Below are 24,253 nucleotides of genomic sequence, written 5' to 3' on the forward strand. Positions count from 1 at the left end.
TTGACGCTGAATAGTTTGCCTACAAGGCTTTCTAAGTAAAAATGGCTCAAGTTCATAAGTTAGATTGTGGATATTTGGTTTGGTGACGCTTCAGACCTAAAAATGATCCCAGTGTCGTTCGTTTAGGTGTCCACGCTCATTTCTACAGGGTTCCATTCAGTGGGCGGTGGGGGGAATCAAAACTGTTCTTCTGCAGTCGCTCTGTCCCATTATCAGTTTGTAACACCCAGGTGGAAAGATGAAGACGCTTCTAAAGTTTACATAAAGAGCTATACGGATCCCACCTGAAGAATAACTGGACGAATCTGACCTCATAAACGGAATAACTACTGATTCTACGTCTAAGAAGAAACGTCTAGCAGTACATTTGTCTTTACGGGTGAGGAACTTTTCCTATCCATGACTTTTGATTCAGTTTTCGAGCTGTAATTGTTGTTGTGGGAATGTTAAGAGATTGGAATTCATTCAAAACGTTTGAAACCGTTAGAACAATTTAAAGGAACAATTTAAAGGACTTAACTATTTAGAATAGAAAAAGTTACAGTCCATTTTTGCCACCATTCCTGATTATCTCTAAATCAGTGTTGTTTGAAATGCATAGATCTGTTGATTAAGCTTATTGTTATTTGCTTCTCAAAGGTTTACAGTCATTTCATGAGCTCAGAACTGTGGTTGAACTGTCAGCAGAACCAGCACTGAATGCTCTTTGAATTACGTTCATTTTCCCCACAACGTCATCTTTAGTTAAATCACAGCTGTTTGACTCTTTGCAGACCTTGTGACATGGAAAAAGAAGTGTAGATCTTCCTCTGGGACCATGAAGATTGACTGTCATTTCCAGCTGTTATCTAATGCTATTCTATTCTATGTAGACAGGCCTTTTTCTCCATCTGTTACATTTCTCACTAGGTCTCCTGGTTATGTGGTCTGATGCACCCCCATCACACCCTCCAATTCTCAAAACACAGTAAGATGACTTAGGCCATCACAATTTTGTGTCATCACTGCTTATTAAACCTTTCACTGTTCTGCTTTCACTCACTGTGGTGATATGGACTGTATTGAAGTCAGGTCAGAGGTACTGCTGTATCCAGTATTTGGATAGCGCTTGCCAGGCCAGGGGCATTAACTGTGGGGGCTTGTGTTTGATTTTCCACCTACTGCTTAAGCAAACATAAGGACCAGATGAAAACTTTCATACTGGACCTCTTGGAGAAAGAGTGACCTTTCTTCAGTATCAATGGTGTAGTCTTAAGGCTGGAATTCAATACATGACTTTTGAAATGCCTGTTTTAAAACAATATAGGCATCATATACTTGCCTATTTACAGAAAAAAACTCACACACTAAATACTGTAACTGAGGATCATCCAGACTTTAAAGTCTGAAGACAAAGATTTTCCATACATCTAAATAAGCTGTGGGTCAAGGTGGGTCAGTCCATCTCAAGTGGTCCAAAAATTATAAAGTTGGTTGATTCTGAAGTCCGAACACAAACTCACAGAGAATCATGCGTCTTGCTAGAAGATGCATGACAAAAGAAAACAATATGTGTTCTTAAAGCGGCTCAAAATATCAAATATATCTTCCGACTGAATGCAATCATAATCTGATGTTAAAAAAAAATCTGAGTCTGTCCCCATTACACTTCACAATTTTCTTTGAAATCGGCTAACTCCATCTGCTCAAAATCCACAGACTGGCCTGACTTGTGACAACTGACGTCAACACGTCCAGACTGTAAATCAATGCCAAAATCTGGACAAAAATCTAAAATCTGAGAATTTGTGATTTCACAGCATTAATTCTAAAATAAGTAAACATTTGTTGGAGATTACTCTTAAACTTTCTCCCAGAGGAGTTGTGGAGCATCTCAGACATGCCTGAAACAGGACCAGTGATTCTTATTGTGGCAATGAGCTCATGAAGAATCCAAAAAAAACAAAAAACAAAAACAAAAAAAAAAAACAAAAAAAAAAGGAAACCTGGATGATGACACTGTTCCAGACTGCCGAATTATGAGTTAATTTCATTCATTGGCTAACCCTGAACCTCATGTCATTTCAAACCATATAATTTTTTTTATCTTAAGTAGAACAAAAGTAGAGTGAACAAAAATGTTTTTCATAATGTTCACGCTGATGTTTTCATACAACAGTATATGTTATCCAGGGAATTTGTTTTAACTCAAAAAGAACCATAAAAAGTATCAAAAAGTTAGACCATACCAATAAATATGCTGCATTTGGTTGATTTCTAAGTTTCCACTTTTTGGAGTTATTACCTTTCTGTATTAGTATAGCAAAAACACCTTTAAACACTTTGTTCAGAAAAAAAAAGGTCAAGCAACCTCCATTTGACTTCTTGAAATGGATGGTCCCTGGTGCTTTTTTGTCTTTGAGTGCTTGTCCACTCTTTTTCACGGTCTACTTTGGTTTCATGGGAAAGAGCAGTGTAAACGTTCTGTAAAATTTCTTATTTTATACTCCACAAAAGCAAAAAACAGAGAGTTTTCACTTTTGGATTAAGTGTTTTTAGCAGCACTGCAATTAAATGCAACATCAGCAATTGTGGTTCTTTGATGTGATCATCAATCATTGTCTCAGGAGTTTAGACTTACTGAACTTGGGTGCAATGGAGGAATTTCCCCTTTAAAACTGGGAAGAGAATAGGACAGAGGGAGTGTGAGTCATGCCTCTTCTGGGAAATGAGAGAATCAGTTTAGGACTGAGATGAATCCCACAATGGATTGTGACATGTAGACAAAGGGACTGGAGTGGGATGTGTGTAGGTGGGTGTGGAGGGGTATATGGGATGAATAGAGGGGTGTTTTTTTTTAAGCTGTGATGTGCCTTGGTTAAAAACATTACATGCATGGGCGCCAAAATATATCTTGTCTGTGCCTAAGTGTTCATTTAGGGAAACATTTGTGTTTTAATAAATTGTAATCTTTTTATATGATTTATTATTCTTAATTTCTTTCTTTTATAATTTGAAAGCATTAACATTTGTTAACCTGTCTGGCCAGTTCAGTAGTGGTTTTATCATATGGTGACGAATGACATTACATGTTTTGATATAGATTCTGGAGTAGGATTGATATTCATATGCATAATTAAAAACAAACCGATCCAAGGTACAATGCAGTTTCACAACATCAGTACCAGACTTTCAAAATCCCAAAGACAGTTCAGAACATGTGTAATAAATGAAAAAAGAAATCCAAGACTACAAGAGGGTGGGGAAGAAATGAACTAGGATATAGACAAAGCCACAGCATTATGCAAATCAACTCTCAGAGCTGCATGTGGGCTGACAAGATTTCACAATGTGCTGGGTATTTATACATAAATAGGAAATATGAACCAGGTATAAATTACTTTATGGTTTCAAAAGCCTTTGGGATATTGTAGGAACTTAAGATGGGTCAGCATCATGGATCTTACAGCATGTTTCTTGTTGAGTTTTAGTTTGACTGGTGTTTTCTGTAAACGCTGGTATTGTTTTCCCCCCCTCCAGCTCTGTTTGTGACCCTGCAATTCTCCTGACACTTTCCAGTTCCCTGGAGGAGTAGTTTGGGATTGGAGAAGTGCACATAGCATACAAAGAAATGACTGAAGTAAGTAGCCTATGTATTTCCATTTAATTATGTCCAAGCGTGACTTCAAACTTTCCTCAAGCCGTCATTGCAGTGCAAAAGTGCCTTGCAAAATTGTTTAAGGCTTTCAAAAGGTCAGAAATGCTTTTGATTAACTGCCCAAAGTTACAGCAGATGTTGCCGATGACAAACCTTACGTACATACAGCGTAAGAAAGAAGAAAAAGCAATTTTTCTGATTGCAGTCAGTGTCATGAAAATGTCTGTATTTTGCTGTTACTTTCAGCTCGTTCTTGACTGCACTTTTAAGGAGGTCTTACACAACATGTATAAATAAATAATAGAACATTTTATTAAAACGACTCCATTAAGCTACCGAGAAAACAAGGTGTGTAGTGTTTTACTAGCAAAAGCAACCAAGTAATATAGAACTGCTAATGAAAGTCAGGACACATGCAAATAGCCTTGACTCTGCTGGAGAGATGAACCTACCTGAGAAAGATCCCTGTCACAAACAAAAGAGAACCAATTAAACTAATGAATCACTATTAAGAGAAAGAGAGAGAGAGAAAGGCCAGGGTCAGAAGGTTGTCTAGGGGTACCAGCATTCCTGGAGCTTTATTTCTGGTATGTATCTTCATTTATCTTGTGCATTCAGGAATAAATTGTGCAGATTGATTCCAGGAATGTTTTTTTCTTTCTTTCTGGAATGCATCTCTCCTGCAGAATTCTCAAAGTTTAGTTAAATTCCTGCTGAAGTGGATTTTCAAGATTTCTATAGTGCTTTATACAATACAGATTGTGTCAAAGCAACTTTACAGAGATAAACAGGATATAGCAGAATCACTAATGGAAACAACTATGGAGATAAGTCAAGTTCCGCTGTAAAGCAGCTCTTTTATGAGTTCAGTTTAGCTTTAAAGCAGTTCTACAAAAGGCAGCAATGTCTTTATCCAGTTCAAAGCAGCTTCACAGTAGATAATAGTGCCATTAATTCAGTTCAATTAATTCAGTTCAAATGACAACAAATGATCAAGGTTCAAGCTATTAGCCTACGGTTGGGGAAATTAACTTTGACCACTCTAAGTAACTGCATATTTTAGATTGTTTTCAAACCCCTGGACAAGTTCCATTAAGCATGCATCTTAATCTGTCATATTAGTAGAGATAGTTGCCTTGCTGCAGTTTTAATTAATTTCCATTTAAATGATCAACTTTTGGAGGTTCTGAACTGTTGTCTCAACTGATGTCGAGCATATTCCAGAATAATTGTTTTATTTTGCGTTTAAAGTTCATTCAATCCATTTTTGACTTTCCAGCAGGGTTTCTCTGCTTCCACTCTATTAAAGCGCTATCGTCTGGCCATGACTGAGTCAAACTCAATCTCCTCACCATCCGGTACTGCTGCTGAGGACCTGTCAGAGAGTAAGGACCTTATAGCAGACGGGGATCCCAACTTCCCCATGTCTTCACTGGCAGAACTTCTGGACAATGATGATGGATCACAGCCGCCCCAGGATTCAGCTCGGCCTGGACTACAGAATGATAACAAGCAGAACTCACGAATAAGGTTCCCAGGAGCCTTTAAAAAGGGAGTTCCTAACCCCATGGACCTTCTTGAGTCCACCATGTCTGAGTATCCAGTGGCACCTGGGCCTAAGAAAGCACCTATGGACTCCCTGTTTGACTATGGCACATGTAGGGAGCTCAACAACCACAAGAAACGCAGGAAGAAGCTTCCACGAGGGTGAGAGGAATAGCTTCTATGTGTTTTTGGTTTGTATTTGGGCTTTTTTGCCACTTTTGTTGATATAGTAGCAGAAAGAGTACAGGAAATTATGAAAGGAGGAAATGAGATGAGGATAATGTCGGAATCAAACTTGAATTTTTGCTAAGTAATATATGATATGATATATGATATGATATGACATAATATATAATCTGGACATGTGTTTCATTACCTAGGACAGCAAGTGAGCCAGGACTGCCACTGCCAAAAAAAGTGGCAAATAATGAAAGTTATTTTTTAATAGTCCATTTTGACTTAGCTATGGTAAAATTCAAGCCAGGCAGGGTGGTTTCTCTTGCTGTCATTACATCTCATACTGTAAATACATTATGGAAGCTGTTACATCACGACCAGCCATGTCGTGCCATTTAATCTGTTAATTTTGTGGTTTAGGCCACAAAAAAGAGACAGTGAAACATAAATGTACTTGGTGCACTTTTAACTGGAGTCATAATCTTCTTTAAAGCTCCTTTAAAATCATTTGTTTCCCCCTACAGGAAGGCCGAGATTGAGATGTCATGTGACGAGGGATCCCCAGAGCCCCCTGTTCTTAAAGTCTTCAACCGTTGGCTGTTGTTTGAAGCCGTATCTCGAGCAGATCGAAGAGCTCTGGATGGTCTCCTGCAGTATCTTCAGTCACATGAAAAGAGGCTGATAGATGAAGAGTTCAAAGGTGCATTCTGGGAATGGTTTAGTCTAAAAGCAAAGAGCAGTAATTGTATGTTTAGGTTTGCTGTCCAGAATTCAGAATAAAAAAATGACTGAACAATGATGTCTTAATAGTTTTATGTGGGTAAGAAACTGTAAATAGGAAATTTGACTTCCCTTTATAATGATGACACTTTTTTATTAAAAAGACAAAGCCCTCCTGTATTACACATGAGAAATCAACAGGGTCCTGTCCCTAAATATCCTGTTATCGCAACCCCTTTTCTTCATGGTCAATTTGCTAGGCTTTTGTTGTTGTGTTTTTTTTTTCATTTAGCAAAGGAAATTCTATTTTCTATTATCAGCTAACGTGACCCCACAAAGTGGGGTCGTATTTTTACTTCCTGCCTCAAAGGCCAAGCAAGCTTTTAACAGAGAGTAGTAAGAAATCACAGCAAACTGTCACAAATGGAAGGAAGGATTCTGTTTGAGGGGATCAAACATAAATCTGACTAAATACATATGCTGGAAAACACCTCACTTGATCTATGAGTGAAGCAGATCAGGAATTAGAAAACTAGAGGAAAATGTGATACCTTTATCAAAGAAAAGGCAGCAAACATTGCTCATACTTTCGTACTTTAGATTAGAGATTTGAACAAGTCCCTAACATTAGTTATTAAACTTTGACATATACATTTTCTCTCTATTGATTTTCTAAATTATCAGACCCAGAATTTGCACTTGCTGGATGATAAAAAGGCCAAACTAAATTCCATAGACGTAGACTGAAGGAGGGACATAGATCAATATCTAAGAGCCAGAATATCATACAGACATGGGACAGACTCAAATTTTATAAAATATAATGTAAAACTAGTTGATAACAGATGTTCTTTCCTCTACTTTCTCTAGAACCTTCTACAGGGAAGACGTGCCTCCCAAAAGCACTTCTGAACCTGCACAATGGTCACAACGATACCATCCCTGTGTTAGTGGACATTGCCGAAAAGACAGGAAACCTCAGAGAGTTCATCAATACGCCCTTCAGAGATGTGTATTATAGGGGTGAGTCCTCCAACCACTAAAGACTGACCAGATTCAACACAAAAAATTCAGCCGTTAGAAGCAATTTTCAAGCATCATTTGTCTTAAAAGTTTCCCAGATCTGTGGCTTGAGCTAACATTTACTCTGAGCAGCTTCCAGTGCCGCCCTGAACAGGTTAATGAAATTGAATTGAGGTTAATGAATAGGAAGGTGGAGTTTCATGTCTGCTTCTGACTGAGCTCAATGTTAGAGAAGTTGCCCCAGAGTTAGCATTGGGTTTCCTGCAATCTCCACCCTGTTTAGTACAAAGAATCCTCACAAGTTCTACTGAGTTTGACGCTGTTTAGAGTATTTGAATTTGCCAGTGCCACTCCCGAAAAAAAGAAAAAAAAGAAAAAAAGATGAATGTTTTACATTACAGTTTTCACCGCTGAGGCCTAGCATCTAAGACACACTGGTGCACAGCTCATGTTATGTCTCTTCCTTTTTTCTTCTCTTCTATGTCAGTTAAAGTGGCATAGTATATATTAAAATATTTATATACACTGCCATTCAAAAGTTTGTGGTCAGTAAGACCTTTTTTAAAGAAAGTAATACTTTTATTCAGTACGTACACATGAAATTGATTAAAAGTGACAGTAAAGACTTTTACATTGGTACAAAAGATTTATATTTCAAATGAATGCTTTTTTGAACTTTCTAAAAGTTTTGCTTATTACTATTAATGTTGAAAACAGTTGCTTAATTTTAATAAATGTTTCTTGACCACAAGTTTCTAAAGTATCGTTTTATACTGAAGACTGGAGTAGTTTTATTTATATGTTCTGGCAGTAGATATATATATATATATATATATATATATATATATATATATATATATATATATATATATATATATACATATATATATATATTATTCCAATGTAATCTTTGACATGTTGTACATTTCAGGTTTGTAATGCCAGCATTATTAATAAAGGGAAGTTAAGAGTTCTTAAAATACATAATAATGTACTTGCAGCAGATGTTGTGTAGTCTGCCTCTCATTTCCTCAGGAAACAATCACTCACACATTGGTTCAGTTTGTTTACTTGTGTTGGTTCCAGTCTTCTAGGCAGTACAGTGTATATGTCTGATAGACTAATTCTGTCAGGAAGCAGATTTACCCTTCGTAGACCCAAAACGCATGCAAATGCACTGAACTACTAAAATCAAGTCATTTAAGATGATTCATTTCTTCCCAGTTCAACCAAATATATGATAAAATGCTTCCTTAAACTTAGACTTTAAGTTTAGGCATCCTGTATTAGTGTATTAAATCTGAGGACAATAGAAAGAAATAAAGTTAAATGTAGTCTCTAGTCACAGTCACTAGGACAAATGTTACTTCATGTCATACTTCATTTACACATTAAGGTGTTAAACGTAATTATTTTGTAAATATGGACACGGAGTGGAAGTCTGTTCAAACTGATGACACATGAGTCACTACAAAACATAAATGTTAATTGTTCCTGTAGCTCAAGTGGTAGAGCATTGCGTTATCAAGCGTTGGGGGTTCGATTCCCCGGGAACACATGATAGGTAACAATAGATAGCCTGAATTCACTGTAAGTCGCTTTGGATAAAAGCGTCTGCTAGATGCATACATTTAATTTAATTTAATTTTAATAGCTCTCACACAAATCCTCAATATAAAACTACAGGCTCTAGGCAGAACATAGCAATTTTGCCTTATTTTCATATTGCTAAACTTCCTCATATGTAAGATAAGTTGATAGTATCTAATAATATCATGCTGGTTCCCGCTGCTCTCTCTGATAAGATGTGTCATAGATATCAGTTTTTCTGTAACGTTACAGAGTACTTTGGTTTGGATGTTGTGCTCAGTTCATTATCATGTGATGAACTGCTTCTAACTGATTCTTCACTGGCATCTGCATTTATAATAAAAATGTGTTGTATCCGTAGGTCAGACGGCACTGCATATCGCCATAGAACGACGATGCAAACAGTATGTGGAGCTTCTGGTGGAGAAGGGGGCTGATGTTCATGCCCAGGCCAGGGGCCGATTCTTCCAGCCCAGAGAGGAGGGTGGATACTTCTACTTCGGTGGGTTTGTTGATGCTAGTTTTGTTCTAAAGGTTTAAACAGTTTGTGTTGCGAGTGATAAGGAATATAATTCAAAGTCCCGCCAGTTATTTGTTTAATGTATTGGGATTATGAGTGTATTTTCAGTGTATTGTGTAGGTTATGAAGCTGCTTCAGTTGCAGTAATTATTCTTCATTCATATATTGAATGGTTTAATGTTCTGTTGTGAAACATCTGGCCCAATGATGCAGTGCTAACCTCATTACAACATGCTGGAGCCTTTAACTCCCAGAGTTATGTGTGGGAAGCTCCATTTCCTGTTTTATCAGTCACTTTGGGGTCAGTAAGATATTATTTTTTAACAGAAATTAATATATAAATTAGTAATATACTTTCATTTAGCAAGAATTAAATTGATCAAAGGTGACTAATTTAAAGACATGTTTAATTGTAAAAGAATCTATTTAACATTAAAAATAAGAAGAAATGTTTCTTGAGCACCAAATCAGCATATTAGAATGATTTCTGATTTCACAAATCTGGTCAGAAACTATTTCAAAGATTTGCAATTCTGCATAACAACTGCAGAATACACAACATCATGGCAATCATTGGAAGTGGGTATCATGGCAGGGTGCACCATATCCCCTCTAGCCTTTACCATGGCAATGGAAATGATCATCAGGGCATCTAGATGGGTAGTCGGAGGGGAGCGTCGGCAGGATGGGCAGCGGCTACCTCCGATTCGCGCCTTTATGGACGACATGACCACCCTGACCTCAACCATCGCCTGTACCAAACGTCTGTTAGCGAAGCTTCACTTCAACATTACATGGGCAAGGATGAAGTTGAAACCCAGTAAATCCAGGAGCATATCCATCATTAAAGGAAAGCTTACCGACCAAAGGTTCAACATCAATGAAACACCCATTCCATTGGTATCAGAACAGCCCGTCAAGAGTCTAGGACGGTGGTACAATGCAAGTCTCAAAGACGCAGAGCAGTGTGATCAATTGAGGGAAGAAACCATCAAAGGCCTTGCCAGTATTGACAAGACTTCACTCCCGGGAAAGTTGAAACTGTGGTGTCTGCAGTTTGGGTTGTTTCCCCGCCTAATGTGGCCTCTAACGGTGTACGAGTTTCCTATTTCCAAAGTTGAGAAGATTGAGAGAACAGTCAGTGCATACGTTAAGAAATGGCTGGGACTCCCACGATGCCTCAGTAACATCGGGTTGTATGGAAACGGTGCACTGGAACTGCCTATCTCTAGCCTCACTGAAGAATATAAATGCACCAAAGTAAGGCTGAGTATGACCCTGGCAGAGTCTCAAGATGCAGCCATACGAACAGCTCCTCCCAGACTGGAAACTGGGAAAAAATGGACCCCAGCTGAGGCTGTAGAGCAAGCACAATCCGCTCTCAGACATAGAGACATAGTGGGACAGGTGCAGTTAGGAAGAGGCGGGTTTGGACTTGGGACTAGTCGACCTACATGGCACAAGGCAACATCTGCAGAGAAGAGAAAGATGGTAGTTGCTGAGGTCCGGCACCAACAGGAAGCAGAGAGATGCGCAAAGGCAGTGGCACAAGCCAAGCAGGGACAGTGGACTACCTGGGAAAACCTGGAGCACCATAAGCTCACCTGGAGAGATATGTGGGAAATGGAAGGAAGCCAAATAAGCTTCCTCATCAGGGCCACTTATGACGTTCTTCCTACACCTAATAATCTTAACCAGTGGTTTGGAGAAGATTCAGCATGCCCTCTCTGCCAAACCCCAGCAACTCTCAGGCACATCCTCACCGGCTGCAAAACCAGTCTGTCCCAAGGCCGTTACACCTGGAGGCATAACCAAGTCCTACGCCAACTGGCAGCTATTCTGGAAGAGAGGCGATCCTCCATCAATGACCTCCCTCATCCAACATCCAGACATTCATCCACGATCCCCTTCGTAAGAGCAGGGCAATGCCCAGGAAAACCAGCCATAAGAGTGGATAGTACCCTCTTGGACGCCGCACGGGACTGGAAAATGCAAGTGGACCTAGATCAGCAACTCAGGTTTCCGGCAGAGATTTTAAACACCAATCTCAGGCCGGATCTTGTTTTGTGGTCAACTTCACAGAAGTCCCTGTTCATCGTGGAACTTACTGTACCATGGGAGGCTGCGGTGGGAGAAGCGTATGAACGGAAAAAGCTGAAGTATACTGATATAGCGTTGGAGGCGAGACAACGGGGCTGGCGTGCACACGTGCTTCCGGTGGAGGTTGGTTGCAGAGGATTTGTGGCCACATCCATAGTCAAACTCCTGAAGGGGATGGGAGTTCGGGGACAGGCATTCAGGAAAGCCGTCAGATCACTGTCGGAGGCAGCGGAGCGGAGCAGCAGGTGGATCTGGATAAAGAGGAGGGACCCCAACTGGGCTGCAAAAAAACAATAAGGAGGGATAAGAGCAGAAGGGGGCTCACCTGGGACGCCAGGTGTTGCCGTTGAGCCCTCTGGAGGTGTCGTGGGCCTATCAATGAAACACCGGTGAAGGAGGGTGCCCACCTGAAGACCCTGATGACGTTCTCACCCCTCTGCCCAAAAAAAATTAGGAAGTGCTGATAACTAGGGATATTAATATCAAGTCCTATGAGCTGAACTGAAGGATCATGTGACACTGATGGTCTGGAAAATTTCAGAAAATTCAGCTTTGCCATCACAGGACTAAATTACATTTGAAAATATACTGAAATGGAAACCTTGTTTTAAATTATATTAATATTATATTAATATTCCACAATATTGCTGTTTATTGTTTTCGATCAAATGTAGCCTTCCTGAGCATAATAGACCCCCCCCCCCAAAAAAAACAATGGTGAAAGCTTGAAAGTGATTTCCTGGAGGTCTTGACATGTATTTCTTCTGTCTGAGAGAGTGAACAGCAGCAGTCCAGTCTTTACAGTCTAAACTTTTCAAATGAATATACAATACATTATACAATACATTTGGCCCAACGGTTCCCATGTTAACATCAGGTGATTTTCTTTGCTTTTTTCCTAAAACCCTCCCTATAGTTGGCAAATGTAAGGAGCATTACACAGTTTACATTCATTAGCTATGAATAAAAAGGTTTCTGGAGCTTAGAGGAAAACCAACAAGACATTATGTCACAAATAAAACAAGTGTTGGATGTACTAAGGATGTAAGAGAGTGAATGGAGCTTCTGTTTTAGAAATGGAAAGTACAATAAAAGGGTCTTGTATTCAGTGACCTGATGATGGTCTGAAGTACACAAGAAAAGTTTCCTCTTCATTTGTCTGAACACATTCTACCCCCTGTTGATCAGAGTGTGTAACTACAACTGTGTGAAAATTTATTTTCTTAAAGGGATAGTCCACCCAAAACTTACCCTCATGTTATTCCATACCTGTATACATTTCTTTCTTCTGTGGAACACACACACACATAAAAATATATTGTAATGAGTGGGGCAGGGCTGAAACACCAGCGCCACTCAACGGTCTCAAGTCCCATGGAGGACCTCCAAAAGGATAAAAGGAGGAGTCACGGCAGTGCAAGATGAGAGCGGACCAGGCCTGGATTTTATGTTGTGTTTTGGTTCTGTTTGTGCGTGACAGTTGTGTCGCGCTGTTTTTTGTTTATTTTATTATTAAAGTTTTATTTAAATGTTCGCTGGTTCCCGTCTCCTTCTTCCCGTACTACAAACTTTGTTAATATTTATTCTGAAGAATGTTGGTAACTAAATGGGGGCGGCAGTGGCTCAGTGGTTCATGTAGGTTGTCTACAAACCAGAAGGTTGGTGGTTCAATCCCTGGCTCCACCTGACCAACTGTTGAGGTGTCCTTGAGCAAGACACCTAACCCCAGCTGCTCCCGACGAGCTGGATGGCGCCTTCAATGGCTGACACCGCAGTCGGTGTGTGAATGAATGGGTGAATGTGAGGCAAATTGTAAAGCGCTTTGGATGGCCATGGCCATAAATGCAGTCCATTTACCATTTAAATACTTTTGGTTCCTAGTACTGTATGACAAAACAACAAAATTACAATGGAAGTCAATGGGAGCCGAAAGTGTTTGATCGTAATGCATACAGGTTTGGAACAACATGAGGGGGAGTAAATAAGGACATGCTTTTAATTTTGGGTGGACTATCCCTTTTTATGCATGCTTCTACATGCTATTGTGCATGATATGTTAGTGCATGTAATTCCAGAGAAAAGAAAAGTTTGTTTTTGTAATATTTCATCAAAATGTAAGCTTTGCTTTCTGAAGTGACATCTTTGGATAATTTGTTTAAGTCCTGCCCCTACATTTCTTTTGTCATGTCAAATATTCTAATTAGTTTATCCTCTCAGGTCCTTAGTGTTACAAAGCTGTGATTTAAAAATCAAGCTGAGAATTTGAATTCCCTATTCATGAACCTCATTTACATCTCACAAATTCTAAACCCCAAAACAAGACGTCTGCTTTGGAACTGATTGAAAGATGCAAAACTATTTTAAAATAATCCAAGGATGACAGAATAGGATTATCGTTTTCTGGTGCCCTGCCAGGAGTCTCCCTCTCCCTTTTTTTCACCTGTAAATAATTTTCATTTGTATTAGACACGGCTGTCAGTGTGTAATCCCTCCTGATCTGCACGAAGAAAGTCATTCGCCGCGGAGCATCCCATTGACGTGAGCGTGAACCTGTGAGCACTGAGAGCTAATGTGATTTAGCAGTCACGCTAACTGCTCTCTGAGCGCGTGCAAATCAGTGAGAGGGAAGCGTTTCTATAAGAAGTGACATGAAAATAATCTGTCACCCCTGGCAACAGCTCAATCTCAAGTCTCTGTTTGGTTTTCCTGTTTGAGATGGTACTCATGAGACGAGCTCTAATTGAGCACTGGATACAAATAGTGACATTTAGATCAAAGCACATTTTCATGTCATGTGAGCCCTGCAAAGGACTGATTGACTTTTAGTGGCTAATTGTATTTCTTCAACGTGGTGTTTAGTAAAGGAAAATGATAGATCAAATCTGGAGATCCTAGAGCATTTTTTGTTTTGGATGCTAGTCCTCATTAGGCTTTTTTACTAGCTCAACCATCAAGACTACCTTTTGCAACCAGATTTATCAGACTATGATGGTAAATCAACAGCAGAACCAGCTCATAAACCATAATGCTGGTTTGAACTGGTCTTTTCAGTTGCATGGTGGAAAACACTTAATGATGCACTGAATAAAAGTGTCTGCTATAAACACTTCAAAAGTTGAGGGATTGGTAAGATTTTGGAAATGGTTTTAAAAGAAGAATGTTCACCGAAGCTGCATTTTTTTTAATACAGTAAAAACTGTAATATTGTGAAATGTTATTACAATTTATTAATTTCTATCTTTATATATTTAAAAAACTTTCTGCTGCTTAATTTTTTGTGGAAAGATTATACATTTTTTTTCAGGATTATTTATTCGAAAAAAAAAAAACCTTCAAAACAACAGCATTTATGTGAAATACAATCTCTTGTAGATTTATAAATGTCTATGTAATGTTACTTTTGACCCATTTATTGCATCTTTGCTGAAAATAAGAATTTATCTTTTTTTTTAAATGGTAGTGTATGTAAAGAAACTGTTGTTATAATGACTTTGTTTAGAATTACGATTTAGACAAATTGACAACTTGAACTCTTCATTATGCTGTCTCTTTCTGATTGTACAGGTGAGCTGCCTCTGTCACTCGCAGCTTGTACCAACCAACCAGACATGGTGCATTACTTGACCGAGAATAGCCACAAGATGGCAGATCTGCGGAGGCAGGACTCAAGGGGAAACACAGTCCTGCACGCCCTGGTCCATATCGCTGACAACACTCGGGACAACACACGTTTTGTCACTAAGATGTACGACTTGCTGCTCATCAAATGTGCCAAACTCTACCCAGACTGCAATTTTGAGAATATTCTCAACAATGATGGCATGTCCCCTCTCATGATGGCTGCCAAGCTGGGCAAAATTGGGGTAGGAGATTGCCTTATACTGGCAATGCAGCTTAAGGAACATGCATTGGAAAAGTGTGTTAGGAAATGGCAAAGCAAGCTAAAAATGTTTTTTTCTCCACAGGTGTTCCAGCACATTATCCGGAGAGAGATAAAAGATGAGGAGGCTCGACATCTTTCCCGGAAGTTTAAAGACTGGGCTTATGGACCCGTCTACTCCAACCTGTATGATCTGTCTTCACTGGATACCTGCGGAGAGGAAGTCTCTGTTCTGGAGATACTCGTCTACAACAGCAAGATTGAGGTGAACATGTGGATAGACAAAAGAAAGGGAGAAAGATAATCTGTGTGTTGTATGGCGCTCCATATTTTGTCATGTTATCATATGAGATTAGAGGCCTTACAGAGTACAGTCGTGGCCAAAAGTTTTGAGAATTACATAAATATTAGTTTTCAAAACGTTTGCTGCTAAACTGCTTTTAGATGTTTGTTTCAGTTGTTTCTGTGATGTACTGAAATATAATTACAAGCACTTCATACGTTTCAAAGGCTTTAATCGACAATTACATGACATTTATGCAAAGAGTCAGTATTTGCAGTGTTGGCCCTTCTTTTTCAGGACCACAAAAAAGAAGTGCTCCATCGTGCTGGAAAATGCATTGTTCTTCACCAAACTGTTGTTGGAAGAAGTTGCTGTTGGAGGGTGTTTTGGTACCATTCTTTATTCATGGCTGTGTTTTTGGGCAGAATTGTGAGTGAGCTCACTGCCTTGGATGGGAAGCAACCCCACACATGAATGGTGTCAGGATGCTTTACTGTTGGCATGACACAGGACTGATGGTAGCGCTCACCTTTTCTTCTCCGGACAAGCCTTTTTCCAGATGCCCCAAACAATCGGAAAGGGGCTTCATCGGAGAATATGACTTTGCCCCAGTCCTCAGCAGTCCATTCACTATACTTTCTGCAGAAGATCAATCTGTCCCTGATGTTTTTTTTGGAGAGAAGTGGCTTCTTTGCTGCCCTTCTTGACACCAGGCCATCTTCCAAAAGACTTCGCCTCACTGTGCGTGCAGATGCGCTCACACCTGCCTGCTGCCATTCCTGAGAAAGCTCTGCACTGGTGGCACTCCGATCCCGCAGCTCAATCCTCTTTAGGAGACGATCCTGGCGCTTGCTGGACTTTCTTGGACGCCCTGAAGCCTTCTTTACAAGAATTTAACCTCTTTCCTTGAAGTTCTTGATGATCCTATAAATTGTTGATTTAGGTGCAATCTTAGTAGCCACTATATCCTTGCCTGTGAAGCCATTTTTATGCAACGCAATGATGGCTGCACGCGTTTCTTTGCAGGTCACCATGGTTAACAATGGAAGAACAATGATTTCAAGCATCACCCTCCTTTTAACATGTCAAGTCTGCCATTCTAACCCAATCATCCTGACATAATGATCTCCAGCCTTGTGCTCATCAACATTCTCACCTGAGTTAACAAGACGATTACTGAAATGATCTCAGCAGGTCCTTTAATGACAGCAATGAAATGCAGTGGAAAGGTTTTTTTGGGATTAAGTTAATTTTCATGGCAAAGAAGGACTATGCAATTCATCTGATCACTCTTCATAACATTCTGGAGTAAATGCAAATTGCTATTATAAAAACTTAAGCAGCAACTTTTCCAATTTCCAATATTTATGTAATTCTCAAAACTTTTGGCCACGACTGTACATAAACAGCAGGAGGTGAATGATGTGTCATAACTTCTGCAAGTTGTTGTGAATGTATAGAAAAGCATTTATTTAAATGATAAATACATCCAAATAATAATCACCAAGAATCTTTTTTCATTAAGTTAATGGCTGTTTCAGTGATCAGCTTCATAACATTTTTTATCGGTTGTGCCTTCAGAATCGCCATGAGATGTTGGCGGTGGAACCCATAAACGAGCTGCTGAGGGCCAAGTGGCAGAAGTTTGCCGCTGTGACCTTCTACATCAGTGTGTTTTCCTACCTTGTCACCATGATCATCTTCACTTTTGTGGCCTATTATCGTCCATCAGTGGGTACAGTGAGTACAGTCAGACTAATCTTTCATCTGCAGAGAATCAAATCTCCAAAATTATTAGTCGAGATTACATTTTGGTAACATAACAATTCATGACAAACTCAATAGTATTATAATTAAATTCAGCTTTCAGCTCAAGTCAGGCTAAATAAAGAACACTATATAATTTGTAGCAGGTATATTGAGCTTTCTCATAATCAATTTTCTATTAGTAGGCTATATTCTCCTTATATTGTTACACTACCTTTCAAAAGTTTTGGGTAAATAAAAGTCTATTTTTATTTAATAATAAACATTTTTTAAATAATTGTATTTAAATTAATTATATATATATATATATGTTTTTTTCTTTAGCAAGGATGCATTAAATCAATCAAAAGTAACAGTAAAGACATTTAATATTTCAAGATTTCTATTTGAAATAAGTGATGTCCTTTTGAACAAGCAGTAAAATTGTTTTTAACATTTCCTATTATTATCTATGTTTCTTGAGCAGCAAATCAGGATCATATGACACTAAATGAAGACTGGAGTAATGGCTGCTGAAAAACCAGCTTTGCCAATAAATTGCATTATTAAAATGGAAACATTATTTAAATTGTAATAATATTTTACAATATTACTGTTTTATTACAGTATATTTTGTATCAAATAAATTCAACCTTGGTGAAAATAAGAGCCTACTTTCAAAAACTTTAAAAAGTCTTACCGACTCTAAACTTTTGAATGACGGTGTACATGTGGGTGTTCGTGGTTGTATATAAAAATACAGAGTAATGACTCCTTTGCCAGATGGGCCCTCCTGTGTGATAGATGTGGTAGAGATGCTTTCTGGGAATGAACAGGTCTGTAGTTGATTCCTAAACCTTATACCTCCACAGCCCCCTTACGCCTACAACACCACAGAAGCCAAGGTGCGTTTGGCAGGGGAGATCATAACCGTGGCTTCTGGAGTTTTTTTCTTTGTAACAAATGTAAGCTTTACATACACAATAACCAATCATTTTCAGTACTTTTTTTTATTTATTTGTAAAATCACATTTCCATCTCAGCTTGCTAAAAGCAACAGTGGTTTGTGTTTTTTTTGCTTTTCTTCCCTATCTTTCCCCCTTAGCTATCACTAAAAACCTTGAGCAGCATTTCTTGGTTTTCTCCCCTGATTTAGATTAAGGACCTTTTCCTGAAGAAGTGCCCGGGGGTGAATTCTTTACTTATTGATGGATCCTTTCAACTCCTCTAGTAAGACACTCGGTCCCATTCTTTGTGGCTTCCTTTACTCTCAAATGTCTTTCCCTAAGGCGGTTTTCTCCCTCTTTTTAATTGAGCTGTCTAATTAATTTCCAGAATCCTTTCTTGGCATGTTTTAATAGTTAATCTTCTTGCATAAAAACAGTGCGATCTAAGCAAAGATGACTGCAGTTCCCTGATATGTTTATGTTAATTATAATTAATATATGGCATTGGTAAACCAGTGAGGCATTTTGTATCTGAAAAGCAAATCTTACATATTGAAACTCAGCAATAGATTCAGATAGAAACTGAAAGATGTTTTAACCTTCACAGTAACAAAATCATGAAATAGCCAGAGGCCACAGTATGTTTAGTTATCAATTTTGAGCTGATGATAAGCCACCAGTAAACACGAATGATAACCTTAATTGTTGAAGTATGTTGATGATGAGTACATTACCTGTTGACCATCCCTTGTGTTTCCATAGCTTCATCTACTCCGTGTTGGTGCTGGTGAGTGCAGCGCTGTATCTGTCTGGGATTGAGGCCTATGTGTCTGTGATGGTGTTTGCTCTAGCACTAGGTTGGATGAACACCCTCTATTTTACCAGAGGCCTTAAACTCACTGGAACTTACAGCATCATGATTCAGAAGGTATGAAAAATGCAGGTTAAGGAACATGTACAGTAAATTTAATTTAACAATTCTAAATGGTGAAATCACTTTGATAGTGATATTTGTTTTCTTCACTTTTTCTTCTCATTAAAAACATTAAGATTTTTGAAAGAAAAGGCTGCATGTGTTTAATCAGAATTACCTGTAAACTTGCATCAATATTATTTATTATTACAAAAATGTTTTCTATTTTAAAATGTTTTAAAATGTATTCCTGTTATGGCAAAGCTGAATTTTCAGAATCATTACTCCAATCTTCAATGTGACATAAACCTTCAGAAATAATTCTAAAATGTTGATTAGGTGCTCAGTTTCTTTTTATTATCAACACTGAAAACAGTTGTTCTGCTTAATGAAAACACTCGTACGTTTTTTTCAGGATTTTTTTAATTAATAGAAAGTTCAAAACAGATATATATACATGCATATACACACACACACACACACACACACACACACACAAATATATATACATATATATATATACAGTACAGACCAAAAGTTTGGACACACCTTCTCATTCAAAGAGTTTTCTTTATTTTCATGACTATGAAAATTGTAGATTCACACTGAAGGCATCAAAACTATGAATTAACACATGTGGAATTATATACATAACAAAAAAGTGTGAAACAACTGAAAATATGTCATATTCTAGGTTATTCAAAGTAGCCACCTTTTGCTTTGATTACTGCTTTGCACACTCTTGGCATTCTCTTAATGAGCTTCAAGAGGTAGTCACCTGAAATGGTCTTCCAACAGTCTTGAAGGAGTTCCCTGAGAGATGCTTAGCACTTGTTGGCACTTTTGCCTTCTGTCTGCGGTCCAGCTCACCCCTAAACCATCTCGATTGGGTTCAGGTCCGGTGACTGTGGAGGCCAGGTCATCTGGCGCAGCACCCCATCACTCTCCTTCTTGGTCAAATAGCCCTTGATGCCTTCAGTGTGACTCTACAATTTTCATAGTCATGAAAATAAAGAAAACTCTTTGAATGAGAAGGTGTGTCCAAACTTTTGGTCTTTACTGTATATATATATATATATATATATATATATATATATATATATATATATATATATATACTGTATATAATGTGTGTATATTTATATATAAATGCATTTTAATGTTTAATAAGGTCCACTGGAAATGGGACCATGTGTGGTTTTCTTTTTCTGAAAAAATATAGTGAAAGGTAGAGATGGTATTATATAATGATGAAAAATATGTATATAGCAGTTTGTATATAGTTAATGTCATATTATCCCCTATTATTTTCCAGTAATGGCTTCATCCTAATAGTGTGCACTGCTGTTAGAAACTACATAAAACCCTTATAATAACTATCATCCTTCTTATTATCCTCATATTATCAGTGTAATTAAGAGAGCATTACGTTTACCCATTGTGTCTTCAATTTGGGTATTTTGTTCAGATTCTAATCAAAGATTTGTTCCGGTTCCTGCTGGTTTATGTGCTCTTCATGATCGGCTATGCATCAGGTATTCTAGTAATATTACTTCATTTATTGGTGTTTTGTGGAAACATTTGTCATAATTAAAAAACTTTGGTTTTGTATGCTGCACCAGCATTAGTGTCACTGCTGACCATCTGCCCTGATCAGAAGACGTGTAACGGTAGCTGCCCCAAATACCCAGAATGCCGAGATACAAACACCTTCAGCGAATTTCTCTTGGACCTGTTTAAGCTGACCATAGGCATTGGAGAGCTGGACGACATGCTAAAAGGCGCACAGTATCCCATCGTCTTCCTCATTCTCCTGGTCACCTACATTATCCTCACCTTCGTCCTGTTACTCAACATGTTAATCGCTTTAATGGGAGAGACGGTGGGACAGGTGTCCAAAGAGAGCAAGCAGATCTGGAAACTGCAGGTGAGGTGTACACAAAACGTCAAATGTGGTTGTATAGATAGAAATAAAACTAAGGTCATTTGACCAAAAATTGACATTTTTCTCACCATTTACTCTACTTGATGTCATTTCAGCCCAATAATTTTTAATGCGTCTGTGAAACACATGAGATGTAATGTAGGATATCCAAGTTTTTATTTTCCCAAAGTATCATAAAAGCTCCATGCAAATCTACTTTTGTGTTTTCTTGAAAGAAAAGAAAATACTGGGTTGGAATGACATGAAAGAGAGAATCTGAATGATGGCAGTTTTTGGGCGAACTATTGCTTTAAGTTTTTGTTTCAGTGGTTTATTTTGGTGCCCATCTGACAGAAAGTCAAATCAATGAATTCTGTCTGAGGCTTTCACCTCCGTATTCAGTGGATATAAATGCCTTCCATCTCAAACATCTCATTTTCCTTTTGTTTGCATCAGTGGGCAACAACTATCCTGGACATTGAGCGATCCTTCCCTGTGTGTCTGCGGAAGTCTTTCCGTGTTGGAGAGATGGTTACTGTGGGCAAAGGCTTGGATGGATCGCCAGACAAACGCTGGTGCTTCAGGTACAGCTCTACAAGATATCCATCACTCATTTATTAAATTACAGCATAAGCCTACAAGTAATTTACAGGAGTTCTGCGCCTTCATTCTTCATGCGACAGGGTGGACGAGGTGAAGTGGTCCCACTGGAATCAAAATCTGGGGATCATAAACGAGGATCCAGGCCAGAAAGACCATTACGAACAAACACAGGGTGGACGGGGCCTTCGAAGAGGTTGGTAAACAAGTAGACATGATTTTTCACAGCAGCTAGACAACAAATAGATTTTAAGACTTCTGGTCACAGATTTTGCCCAGTTTTCACTCAGAAATTGCTAGTAAAGTTCACAATTAATTTCGTAGAAATGCCAATTAATACATTAGATAAAACGTGAAACTTGGAACTTGTATTTTCTTGTAAAACATACTCCAATCATTTTTGTTTTATTTATAACTAATCTATAAATAATCTTCTTTTTTTCAGTACAGAAAATACACAGTAATACACAAAAATGTATGTTTAAAAAATAAGCCCACAACTGTAATTTCTCTTCTCTACTCAACAGATCGCTGGTCAACGGTCGTCCCAAGAGTGGTTGAACTGAACAGGGGCTCCAGAGACCATATCCTAGAGATGGAGCCTCTCACAGGCAGACGCAGACATAAGTCTGAAAGCTAAAGCTGAACACTAAGGACTTAAAAGAGGGTAAAGCCCTTGAAACTTTTATTACTGGGCAGACAGTTATGTGTTTTATAAAAACTGACAATAGTTATACAGTTTTTTTAATCACTATTGGGAGAACAGCTCTTTATATATTATGACTTTTAAAAGTATCCAGATTTTTTATGATGTTGATTGTGTTTTACATGTATATTTGTACCCATGAGACACTCAGGAACATATTTAATGTGTGATGTTGTAGTGTTTTTCATAGTGTGCAATAGATTTTAAATAGATTTTTATTATTATTATTATTATTATTTTGATCAAAATACAATGTCTTGCAATATCAGCGTCTGTCTGCTTTGATTCCTGCTGACATTTGTTGTGGATTATGTGGAAAAGGTTACATTTTAATCAATAATCATGTCAGATTACCTCAGTGTTAAATGTGCCTTGTGATAAAGTGCAGCCCCCTTTTTTAGTGAAAAACTGTATTGTTATTCTTTTGTTATATTGCAAACCCATAACGGAAGGACAAAGAATGCTGCTCTGATTTGGCCTTTGACTTTGCTTTGTAATAAAGGTCATGTAGAAAACAGATGTGGCACCCACAACAGGAGTGTGTACAATGCCAGACAGCAGGAGTTTGCTATTTTCACCTCAGTATGATGGCAATAGTGTGACACTGAACTTAATTGGTGTGATAGTGGTAATAATTTAAAGCGACCGGTTCAGATGAGAGGTTTCTTATTTCACTGATAAACCAATGCCAAAAGACATATTTAGGGAAACTATTTTATGTATTTTTAATATATATATTTTACAGAGTACAAAATGCATTGTCCATATGCTGTAGTACATGATTGATAAAACTATTATTATTATTATTTTTAATGACTATTTCAATTTAGGTCTTTTTTGTATTATTTTTGAAGTCCATGAAGTGTGATTTATAGAGGGCTGGAACAGTGCTGATCTCAAGCCTGATTTCCACACTTTGGTCATTTGACCACTTTGGTCAAATATCCTTTATGTATTGTATTAGACACTATTGTTTAGGCATCAGAGGAATGTACAGAAATAGATGGTAAAATATTCTTGGTAGCAAATAATATCCTGCCCGCTTGTTAGATGATTGATGCTGCTTTTGATAAACAATATATTTATGTGCTGGATTGGATGCCTATTCCAACAATCAGAGAGATTTGTTTCATCAACAATAAAGAGATTTTGAATTGCCGACTCTTAAGTATCTGAAAGAGCAGCTTTGTCTTATTTGTAGTGTTTTAACTCATCTCTTGTTTCTTAATCACTAATCTGCTTGCCTTGAATTGAATGAATTGAAATACATTATTCGACTAAGCAATCTTCAGCAGTCCTAATTAACTTGCCAGCAGATCTTTTACATCATGGCGCAATACTTCTAAAACATTTCAATAAAACTCATGAAATATATTGCTGTTTTTTTTTAATAAGAATGTTATTTCATTAAGCTCATTCAAGCTAATAATTTTTTTTTATTATTCAAAATCTAGCACTAAATATAATCTCTATTTACAGAACTAAAATTCATGCTTTCACAAGAATGACAACAATTTCTGAATATTAGACCATGAATTCATTTTTTTTATTATTAACTACTTAACGTCATTACTGAGATATCCTTCTGAAGAATGACACCATTAATATGGAAAATTTTAGAAGAAAGAAAAAACTTGAATACTGTTGTATTAAAACAATGTTCCGTTCTTTGGTGAAAGTCTGCAAAAGTGTAAAAAAACAAAAACAAAAAAAACAAAGCCTCTAGATGGCGGGTTTTTAGTCTGTTTTTCTCTTGACCACTAGATGGCCCTAGAGTTCCATATGTTTACAGCTGTTCTAACACACATTTAACTGAAACTTACAAATGTACACACACAATCAGTACTGTAGTTTCATATTTTATTTTTATTTCTGTTATGACTATTAATCGATAATAATTGAATAAAGAAAAGTTTGTAAATATATATTCACATGGTTCCCC

The 24,253-nt window shown here is 37.9% G+C and overlaps 1 protein-coding gene across 1 annotated transcript; it reads left to right on the top strand.

Annotated features, from left to right (window-relative positions):
• The first annotated feature begins 148 nt into the window (after window positions 1–148).
• trpv4 (transient receptor potential cation channel, subfamily V, member 4) lies at window positions 149–22,308 on the top strand. Its single transcript, XM_059548609.1, has 17 exons — window positions 149–379; window positions 3,520–3,619; window positions 4,917–5,344; window positions 5,884–6,059; window positions 6,950–7,102; window positions 9,054–9,194; window positions 14,877–15,175; window positions 15,278–15,457; window positions 17,057–17,215; window positions 18,094–18,186; window positions 18,378–18,451; window positions 18,931–19,096; window positions 20,550–20,616; window positions 20,704–21,008; window positions 21,462–21,589; window positions 21,689–21,801; window positions 22,133–22,308. The coding sequence occupies exons 2-17, from the start codon at window positions 3,611–3,613 to the stop codon at window positions 22,243–22,245; spliced, it is 2,604 nt and encodes an 867-aa protein (XP_059404592.1). The 5' UTR covers window positions 149–379; window positions 3,520–3,610; the 3' UTR covers window positions 22,246–22,308.
• The last annotated feature ends 1,945 nt before the right edge of the window (window positions 22,309–24,253 follow it).

The sequence above is a fragment of the Carassius carassius genome, chromosome 4 (assembly GCF_963082965.1).
Source record: "Carassius carassius chromosome 4, fCarCar2.1, whole genome shotgun sequence".
Taxonomy (NCBI): domain Eukaryota; kingdom Metazoa; phylum Chordata; class Actinopteri; order Cypriniformes; family Cyprinidae; genus Carassius; species Carassius carassius.

What these genes read in the sequence shown, in the direction of transcription:
- trpv4 (XM_059548609.1), top strand. An exon ending in GATAGATGAAGAGTTCAAAG is followed by an intron (nt 6,060 to 6,949) that starts GTGCATTCTGGG and finishes TACTTTCTCTAG; the next exon opens with AACCTTCTACAGGGAAGACG. An exon ending in GGGTGGATACTTCTACTTCG is followed by an intron (nt 9,195 to 14,876) that starts GTGGGTTTGTTG and finishes CTGATTGTACAG; the next exon opens with GTGAGCTGCCTCTGTCACTC.